Source organism: Sparus aurata, chromosome 9, assembly GCF_900880675.1.
Source record: "Sparus aurata chromosome 9, fSpaAur1.1, whole genome shotgun sequence".
Lineage (NCBI taxonomy): Eukaryota > Metazoa > Chordata > Actinopteri > Spariformes > Sparidae > Sparus > Sparus aurata.
Window position 1 is genome coordinate 18786804 of NC_044195.1, and position 10583 is coordinate 18797386.

The 10583-nt window shown below is 40.8% G+C and overlaps 1 protein-coding gene across 3 annotated transcripts; it reads left to right on the top strand.

The window, feature by feature from the left end:
* The first annotated feature begins 276 nt into the window (after positions 1-276).
* Positions 277-9925, top strand: sp3a (sp3a transcription factor). Of its 3 annotated transcripts, none has more exons than XM_030429094.1 (7): positions 277-462; positions 876-973; positions 1309-1404; positions 2993-4238; positions 6103-6289; positions 6389-6585; positions 7970-9925. In XM_030429094.1, the coding sequence occupies exons 1-7, from the start codon at positions 456-458 to the stop codon at positions 8260-8262; spliced, it is 2124 nt and encodes a 707-aa protein (XP_030284954.1). In that variant the 5' UTR covers positions 277-455; the 3' UTR covers positions 8263-9925. The 3 variants fall into 3 exon arrangements, with proteins under 3 accessions (XP_030284954.1, XP_030284955.1, XP_030284956.1); XM_030429095.1 differs by having other exon boundaries at positions 1318-1404; XM_030429096.1 differs by lacking the exon at positions 1309-1404.
* The last annotated feature ends 658 nt before the right edge of the window (positions 9926-10583 follow it).

The window sequence follows — 10583 nt, forward strand, 5'->3', positions numbered from 1 at the left end:
TAATGCCTCTACTTGATATATTACACAAAGCAACACGCATGATTATACAAGCATTGTCTCACCAGTAACAACAATGTAATAAAAAGTGAATAATATAACTACATTCCTCACTGCACATCAACCCCAATACCGTACAACTGAAGAGGCATAATAAACAGGAAAAGAATCCAACAAAGGATGATTGACATGCCGCCTGACAAATAATAACACGGTGTGCAGAATGAATAACCAATCAGCTTTGTGAAGGACGGCGGGATTTCCTGTATGTGACGCAAACACTCCCAGTCAACACTGGAGGCCCCACCCTTTGTGTTACCTACCGCCCGTCAATCAAAATATAAAAAAATTCTGACAGTTATCATCCATTTCTACGCGTGTACAATCAATTTAATGTGCTGAACATGTCCGGTGGCTTGTGACCATCAGGACTCGCCGTTTCACGACAAGTCACGCCAATGACTGGTATGTAATATCTATCTTTTCCCCCCACGTAAGCTAGCAGGCTACCACAGGCATCCTCTGGCTAAATTAGCTCGCTAGCAGGCTAGCAGGGATGCTTGATGGTGATATTGCTAATCAGCGCAGGCTAAGCTAGCGCTTGTAGCTAACGCTGCGCTCGTTAGCTTAGCTAACTAGGTTAGCTTGTTGGAGAGTTAAAAGTAGTCAACTCTCCTAAAAATAATCATTGCTACGCCGTTTTTGTCTTTGTGGAGTTTAATGCACTTGGTAGCGGTGCTTGTGATCTCCTCGTTTGCTGATCTAGTGACGTTACAATAGCGTTACAGATGTTGGTCATCTGTGTGAATATCAGGTTTGTTTAGCTAACGTTAGCATCGGCTGTTCCCTCTCTCAACTAAACGTTTTGTACTGCACAGCGCCTGAACAGCCGATGAAACCAGAGGATATGGCTGCACTGGACGTGGACAGCAGTCAGGGCGGCTTCCTGCAGCAGGAGGAGACCAGTGGCAATCAGGTAACAATCTAACTTTGATTATACGTCGTTGCTGCGTTGAGTGGTGCTTAGTGAAGTTCACGTATTTCAAACTTGGAGGGGGGTATGTACCCTGATTTGAACCTCTCAGGCTGCTTACAGATCCCGCCTCCTTAACTAGGATTGAAGTGACAGACTGTAAATTCAAGCTTGATTTAAACATTACCTGGGAGTTATCCTGGGTGCTGCCTGGGGGGCTCAATACAGGACAATAAGTCCTTAAACCTCCAAACTTGGCAATGAGTCACACTTGTTCTATGTGGCCCAGACTAATGGCCACCCACTTTCTTCCTTTTAAACTGGCCTGTTGTGGGCAGGACACTCAGCCATCACCCCTCGACCTGCTAGCGACCACCTGCACTAAGGTTGGCTCACCGTCGTCAGAGGTGGACAGAGGTGCTGCCGCTGATGTGGTAAGTCAGCACCTCTGCTAGATCCGACACAGCTACAGCAGAAGTGAAGCCTTCAATCACAGCTGAGCAAAATGGTGGGAGTGTAGCAAAGCTTGCAGTTGGTTTCATGGTATTACAGCCATTGAATTTTGGCAGCGAAACAGGAGGAAATCATTGCTACAACTGGGATGTTTTGATCAGTTACAGACTCACTAAGGGCACTCATATCCGTCAGTCTGATCAGTATCTACATTACTGTCGATAAATCTAGTGGCTGTTATATGTGAAAAGTTCAATGTGAATACGGTTATCACCAGTTATTTGGGTTTATCTTTAATTTGTGGTCAAAAAGCAGACTGAATGGTGATTTTAAGATTTTGTTATTCCAATATTTGTCATCAATATGTTCTTTAGACCAGATTTGCTCAAAGTGGGGCCCATAGGCCAAAGCTGGCTCACCGTAAGGTTAATTTAGGCCTGCCAGATGTTTCTCAAGATTTCTTTGTGAGGTAAAACATATTTAAGAATATGTCAGATCTCCAGTTATTATTTGTCATAATCAGAGCACAGCGGCACAGGCAGAGTGACACTTTGCACAGAAAGATGGTTAGTTAAGGGACCTTGGGATACCATTTTACAGTATAATACATTAGGTGTTTGCTTTTGGCACAATAGCCCAAAGACCTTTATTGCGATGTACATTAGTATTATTATACATGTTCTTTATGACAAAATATTGTTTTACGTTTTATTGATTAAAAACGGCACATATTGTACCTCTTGTTACTTGTATTTTATTCTATAAAAATGCAGCCTGGTGACATCTAGACTTTAGAGAAAAGAAAGATCTAGTTCTACCTGTTCTGCTGGTAAACTTTGTTTTTCACTTACAAGAGACATTCTGTTATATTTGATCAATGTATTTAAACTCTCGACATGAACATGCTCAACCTTTCCATCTTAATCAAGTGAGACCAAAACACTGCTAAGAATCTGACAAAAGATGTTACGCAAGGAACAACACTCCAAGGCATTCACATCAAAGCAGCTACAAGAACAGCTGAGTTTGTATTTATAGTAAATAAACACTCCATTATAGCTGTTATAACAATGCAGTGTAGATAGTATAAAAAAACTGTTAAGTGTCTACACACAGCAACTGTTACAGTTGGCCAAAACCTCTGGTGTGTTTGCCTATTAACTCATTTTGGCTGATAGAAATTCTGTCATTAAAAGCTGGTGTGAATCTGAAAAGGTAGCTCTGACCCACAGGGAAGATACATGAAAGCTTCATACACAGATAGGTGTAGTAGGTAGTAGGAGTCCTCCATTAGATTTCTCTCACAGGCCACCAACGTTATCTAACTTATGATTTACCTGTCAGATTTAAGTGCTACCATTCTAACCACACTACAGGAGTAAACACAGCCATAGATTACCACAAACTTAGTGGGAACACAAAAAAATCTTGTCTCTACAAACTCAAAGAATTTAGATGATTTTGCTCTCTGTCTCCCCACATTTTTGATGCTGATTGTGCTAATTAAGCTAATTCAATAACAACAGGTGGCTAATCAGTTTTTTTAATCTTAATAATTTCCTTTCTCAGACATCAGATCCATCTACACAGCTCACTGGGACTGATAAATGGGAGGTGTTAACCCCCACCTCAGTGAAGGATGAATCCGGAATGATACAGATCCAAAGTCAAGGAATATTAACGTCAAACGGACAGTATGTTCTTCCTCTCCAAAACTTACAGAGTCAGCCAATCTTTGTGACATCAGGAACGGACGCCTCCTCTGCCAATTCAGTGCCTAACATTCAGTACCAAGTAATTCCTCAGATTCAGACAGCAGATGGACAGCTGAGCTTCTCCACGTCCGGCGTGGAGGGAGCGACTCTGGCTCAGGATGCCACAGGGCAGATTCAAATCCTGCCTGATGGTAGCCAGAGTCTCAGTGTGACATCAACTGCAAACATCCTTAATAACAACCAGAACCTCATATCACAGACTGGTAATGTCCAGCAGATACATGGGGTTTCTATTGGCAGCTCCACCTTCAATAACCAGGGTCAGGTTGTTACTAATGTGCCTGTGGGTTTGCCTGGGAACATCACTTTTGTTCCCATTAACAGCGTGGACTTGGATTCTCTCGGCCTGTCTGGTGCTCAGACTATAGCAACAGGGGTCACTGCTGATGGCCAGCTAATTATGGCAAGTCAGCCCATGGATGGCTCAGAGGGTCTGGCGAAAACGGATAATCACCTCTCACATACGCTAACAATAAATGACTCTAATGCAAATGCTGAGATATATGTGCCAACGTCTTCCTCTCAGCTACACATTCCAGTAAGTGAATCAGGTCTGCTGACACAAGACACTTCACTGTCATCAGTGGCTACAGAGCAAGCCGACTCGAGTTCTGGCCTGCAGGAGGGCTTCATCCAGCAGAATCAGGAGCAGAGCATCCAGGTGTCTTCAGCTCAGCCCATCATTCAGCTGCAGCAGGTGCCCATTCAGACCACCAACGGGCAGGTGGTGCAGTCAGTGGCGACCGGCAACCAGGGTCTGCAGAATGTGCAGCTGATCAACCCGGGAACCTTCATCATCCAAGCCCAGACTGTCACGCCGTCGGGTCAGATACAGTGGCAGACCTTTCAGGTGCAGGGGGTGCAGAACCTGCAGAACCTCCAGCTTCCCACAACACCACCCCAGCAGATAACCCTGGCTCCAGTCCAGACCCTGTCCCTGGGATCGAGTCCGGTGAGCATCAACACGGGGCAGATTCCCAACCTGCAGACAGTGACGGTCAACTCAGCCCAAAATGAAGGAGAAGAAGACAACCCTGCAGGTAGGGTAGCTCTGTTTATACGGAATATACCATAGGGAGCTGTGCAGTTGATTAAAATCTCATTATGGATGAGTGCAATGTCCAAATCAGGAGCTCCAATTTTTATTAGGATAATGGTGCATCAGAGATGCCCCAGCCTACAAATCATATTCTCAAGGTGTAAGAGAAGATACTTTTTTAGTACAGGTCTCAGCAAAAATGTATTTATCTTCATATTTTTTCAGTGAAAATGAAATGCTAAAATGATCATTCCCACTAAAATTGTGACCCCTATATTAATCGCTAAATCTGTTAAATAATTAGGATAGGATTTTCATATCATTTAGCAATACTGTATGTACCCATGGTAAAACCCACACAGGCGTTTTCACTTGGTTGCCAGATTACACCTCTTCTCAGGACTCTGTTGGCAAGTAGAGACAGTGTTGGATATCTCAACGATGCTCCTGTTAGGTTGATTAGACCTGTATTATTATTAGTAGTAGTAGTAGTAGTAGTAGTAGTAGTACATGGATATTGGTGATCTTACTAATTTCAGCATAGTACCGCCTTCGTTTTACCTGGGCAGAGGTCTGATCAGCTAGAATAACTCATAACAGATTTATTGCTCATAGTGGAATTCACTTTGACTATTTTTATTACATTTATTACACCAATGCAATAACATTGAACGGAAGTCTGTTTGTGAGGCTCAAAGCAGTTTATAAAATCATCTGTAGTGTCGTAGGGATGTAACTGACTTATTCACTGGTGAAATTTTGACATGTTACAGAAGGAAAGGCACTTGTGTAAATCATCAAATGAATGATGGCTGAAATCCATTTAGCTGCTCCAGAGTCCTGCTGTTGTGCATGATAGCTCTACCTAAGACTGTCAAGATTTATTTAAGGCTCTTTAAAAACCTTAACACCTGGACTGCTCTTACTGTCATAAAATGTTGCAAACTCTGTTTTGTCTCGTGTGACTCCTGGATGTAGATTGTTGATATATGCCTATTTCAGGATGCCAATAGCAGGCTACGTGTTACTATATTCAAAATACGTGTTGCTACAGGAAACAAAAAAAAAAGCATCCAATTGCAACCTACATACTGAAAATTGCTAGTTACCCTAACTCTAACCTGTTTGCTAATGGTCCAAACCTTAACAAGCGAACAGCTGTAAACTTTACTTTAGAAGAAAATGTGGCTATTTATCTGAATGCCTGGGCTTGCCTCCCATGTGCAAATGTTCCATCCCACGACACTATTTTGGGGCACTTTCACTGGATCCTCGGCTTTACACTGCCCAAGCAGATTTTTATTCTATAGCAGAATGCTATTGGATGCAGCCAAACCTTTCTCCAGCACTGACACAGTGCTGTGGTCCGGCTACGGGAAACCATAGTTTGCCTTTCCAGCAGCAGAGAAACACAAATTTCCTGAATTTTTGAATATATGAAATGGAGAAAAGCCCTCATATTTAAGAAGCTGTATGCAGCAAAAGCTTGCTATTCTTTACATTCAGTGTTTCAAAAGAACATCTTGTGTGTTTCCTTATAGCCACTTGACTTTTACTGTAATTACAGCCATCAAAACATTGTGATGAAGTTTTCGACTGTAGCAAAGTCCTTCCATCCATTTTCTGCCACTCATGTGGGCCAGAAAGTCCACAGGGTACATTTAATTAATTATCAAAATTGTCATTGATACGTTTTGTGCCTATCAAACAATTATTTTATCACTGTGCTAAAATGAAGTTTAACTTGTGAAATTTGCTGCCATGCTGTCAATCACAGGCAATAATAAAGCAGCTCTCACTGTGCAGGCTTTTTTGGGAAGTGCAGCAGTGCTTTGTGTTTATATTAACACATACACTGTTTCCAGATGTTCGGATAAAGGAAGAGCCAGACTCTGGAGACTGGCAGCTAAGCACCGACTCCACCCTGAACACGAGCGATCTGTCTCACCTTCGCGTCAGGCTGGTGGACGAGGACGAACAGTTGGGTCAGGAGGGCAAGAGGCTGCGCAGAGTGGCCTGCACTTGCCCCAACTGTAAAGAGTCTGGTGGGAGGTGAGTAAGCCCAGCAGATGCCTTTCTCTATATCTGTGCGGCTCTGCATAGGAAATACACATATCAGGACCCTAACTCACCCATACCTGTGCTTCACAGAGGATCCAGCACGGGGAAAAAGAAGCAGCACATCTGCCACATCGCAGGCTGTGGGAAAGTATATGGAAAGACATCGCACCTGCGAGCACACCTGCGCTGGCATTCAGGGGAGCGACCTTTTGTTTGCAGCTGGATGTTCTGTGGGAAGAGGTTCACACGCAGCGACGAGCTGCAGAGACACAGGAGAACACACACAGGTGCCCTTTTTCTTCTCCCTCAGTGTTTGCACATCAGGAAAACATCAGGAAAATCAGTAAAATGTGTTAATTTGTGCCCTGCAAAGCGTGAGTCACGTAAAAATTGACAGCGTTTGCAACCCCTTCTGGATTTGTAAAATAAAATGTCAGGTTAGGAACTGAAGTGATAAACATATCCAGATTTCACAATCTTGGTGGTATTTTTCCAGTTTAGAACAGTTATTTCTGCACTCTAATTTCCAGGACCTGTTCACATCTGATTATGTAACAAAAGCATGAGAAGAGATGTGAGCTGTATTATTTTTATCCCAATATTCTACTTTGAATCTGAACACTCTTGCATCAGCTCACCTATCTGTTTTTAATTTTGTAGAATATCCCATCTGTTGTCATGTGAAGAAACGCAGCTCAACAGAATATGGAAGGGAGCAGAAATGCATGAAGTAGCAGCCTGTGAACAATCCAGTCCTATACACAGACAGAACATAATGATATACAGTGTGTGATGACATTTACTACCAGGATAGACCTTTGGAAGAGATACGACCACTTGCCCGTACTGTCGTTGAATTTATAAAGCCTGTCATTGGCTGAGTGAGGCCTATGACAGTACAGGCTAAAGTAACATTCCATTACGCTGTCAGCTTCAAGTTCAAATATAAATGGTTGGTATTCACAGTTACAAGTGGATATTCAATAATTTTCAGTTTCTAATTGGTGAGAATTGTAATCAGTCATACAGTATCAGTTTGTCATTCATTTATTTGTTGTTTTTGTCAGTGACAGGTTGGAATTCAGTGATTTCACAGTGGCCTTGAGGCATTCAGCAACAGCACACAACAAAAATCTATTTAATGACATGTTTTATTTTATTAACAATCTGCTGTTAATTGTTTTATTTGTTGCGTTTAAAATTGTATTTAATTTGATCTGTGATACATGTGAATTGTACCCGTGTGGCACGCAGGGCTGCAACTAACAATTATGTTCATTATCAATTTTTTTTTTTTTTTTTTTTTTTTTTTTTGTAGATTATTTTCAGGGTTAATCGTAAATAAACTGTTAAATACCCCCACTAATTTTTAGAGCCCAAAGTGACGTCTTCAGATTGTCCTCAAAATTCTTCGTTTACCTTTGTGAATGACCAAGAAAAGCAGAAAAACCTTACGTTTAAGATGCTGCAACCAGCATATAATTGACATTTTTGCTTGAAAAATGAAATGATAAATTGATTATCAAAGTAACTGACTAGTCGATGCAGCTCAACTCATCTCCTCTCCCACAGTATGAAACATATCCTCCAGATAGATGGCATGTTCAACCACCTCCAAACGTATTCAGCATCAAACTCTTTATCTCTCAAACTGTATTTTCTCTCTGGCAGGAGAGAAGAAGTTTGTCTGCCCAGAATGTTCCAAGCGCTTCATGCGGAGCGACCACCTGGCGAAGCACATTAAAACTCATCAGAACAAAAAAGGCGTGAACTCGGGCGGCGCTGTGGTGGCCTCGATGGAATCCGCGGGGTCCTCAGACAGTATCATCACCACGGCAGGCGGGACCACCCTCATCCTCACCAACATCCAGCAGGGTTCCAGCAACGCCCAGGACATCCTGGCCAACGCAGAGATCCCTCTGCAGCTCGTCACCACGGTAGCGGCCAGCGAAGTCATGGAGTGATTTACACTCCACTTATGAACTTCTACAACCTCTCTCATACTGTATACTCCTACCTGCATTTTTATTCCAAGTTTTGAAGAGAAGCTGAAATTATAAATATATATATATATTTTAACACAGAAATAGTCAGTCCATGTCCGTGCTCAGTTTTCACTGAGGAGAAACTAGTAGTGGAGACTAAAACAAGATAAAGATGGAAAAAGACATTGCAGTAAACACACAAGGAAATGCCTTATTTTGTACAATATTATGTCATCGGAAAAGTAGGATGCCATTTTGCTTTGAATCTACTAATTTTTTCTATGTGTTTTTCACAATACATTATTGGTAAGTTGAGCAATTTTCTCCTCGCCTTTTTCTTTTGATGGTGTATCCTTAATGATGTCCTTGGTTAGCAAGGTTTGTTCCATATTCCTTTAGGCAGAGACTAAATCTCACAACAGAGCTAATTTTATCCAGCTGAAGTAATGTTATTGCTTGTGTCCATGCAAATTTATTCATGTTTTGTGTTTGTGTCTTTTAATTATTATGCATTTTTTTTCCAGTGCAGTCGGTCTACTTGCAAATTAGGAAGTCCTCCTTCCTCCATTTTCTTTAAAAACTTTGCTCACGCCTACTACATTTTGCAGGTGAAAATCAAAACAATCAGAATTTTTGTATTGTAAATCCTTGAACATGTACTGTTGATATGATACACATTATTTGCTTATTAAATATTTTGACTGAACAGCTATTTATATTGGGCTTTACACAGGAAATGCGTTTGTGATATTAGAAGTCCACAATATTTCAAATGGCTTCATTGTATGTAATTCAAGTGTGTGTGTTTTTTTTTTTTTAAGTCTTTTTTGGAGGACTTCAAAACAAACAAACATGCACTGTGATATGAAGAGAAGAAAAAGCCATTTTTTTTGGGAGGTAATTGCCAAATTTGACTACAAACTCAGGGTGACTTGTGACTGTGTGATATAGGTAGAGTAAAATCACCCCTGTAGCTTCTCGGGCCATGGTGGGGTGTTGTGAAGAAATGTTGTTTGATGGACCAAAAGCTGAGGTGAATTAAGCTGTCACCATGTTACCTATGCTTGTTGAATCCTACCGTGTCAGTTTTTTTTTTTGTTTGTTTGTTTGTTTTTTCCATACAGTAAGGACAACCCTCCCCTTCATGTTATAGAAACAGTTTTGCTGAATTCCTCACGCAGTTGAAAAATCAGTGCATTACTGAAAGCGGTACTCTTTTTTAACAGCACTGTTCTCACCACGTTGTTGTTAATCCTTTTGTATAAAAAATGTTTTGTATACTTCCCAACAAACTGTCCTTTATATTCATTGTCAGTAAATGTACAATGTTTCTGTCTTTTGTGTGTCGATACCTTTTTCTTTTACTGTATGTCACATTTCCTTGTTTCATGTTATAATGTGTTTTATATTTGATCTGAATTGAATTGATAAATACACACATACACACTGAACAGTGAATTATGGTGGCATATTTGATTTGGTTATGCTTAAACCTCTTGAGTCAGATACCAAGATGCTGTTGAAACATTCAGAGAACATCTTAACATTATGTACTGAACACTGAAGGTTTATTCTCACTCAGAAATCTTCTGTATAAATATGTCAATATAACATCAATATAAACCTTTCTGTTACACTTGAATTACCTTTCATTTTTGCTTTATTTATTTTGTTATTTTTTAAAAGGGGCACTATGTAGTTTTGGAAAAGAAATTCCGAAACTGAGAAAGGTAATAATCACAATATTAGTAAGATAGTAATACACAGTATATTATTTATTATTTCCATAACTTATAAATAAGCCGTCCTCAAAGGAACACTGAAGCTAAAAAGGTGGCAGGGTCTTGCAAATGTAAACACAGTAAAACAGTATAAAAATTAAGTTGGTCATTAAGGTCAGTTTGTTTATTTCGGTTGTTCAATCATGAAAAGAAAGAAAGTTTATTTAATTTGTTAAAGCGTGAAAAATTGGTTAGTTCAGCCTTTTCTCGTCTGGTTAAAATTTCTCCTCAGAAAATGACATAGTGCACCGTTCATGTATCGACGTCTGCTTCCAGAGGGCAGCGTGATATTTTATTCTAAACCTCAAGTTTGAATTTCTCCTTACACCTGAAACCTACTGTTTTGTGTCTTTTCAAAGACTTGACATCCAGCCAGGAGGTTCATGCTCCCCCCTTCATGCTCACACTCTGGGGTAGTAGTCCAGTAGATGTCACTACAGCCAAGGGAGCAGGACAAGATGTATGTTTGACCCCTTGACCTTCCCCATGTAGCAGCGCTAACATGAAGGCAGAGGCCAA

Coding starts and splice junctions, on each gene's coding strand:
- sp3a (XM_030429094.1), top strand. Junction 1,405..2,992: donor GAGGTGCTGCCGCTGATGTG/GTAAGTCAGCAC, acceptor TTCCTTTCTCAG/ACATCAGATCCATCTACACA. Junction 4,239..6,102: donor AGAAGAAGACAACCCTGCAG/GTAGGGTAGCTC, acceptor CACTGTTTCCAG/ATGTTCGGATAAAGGAAGAG.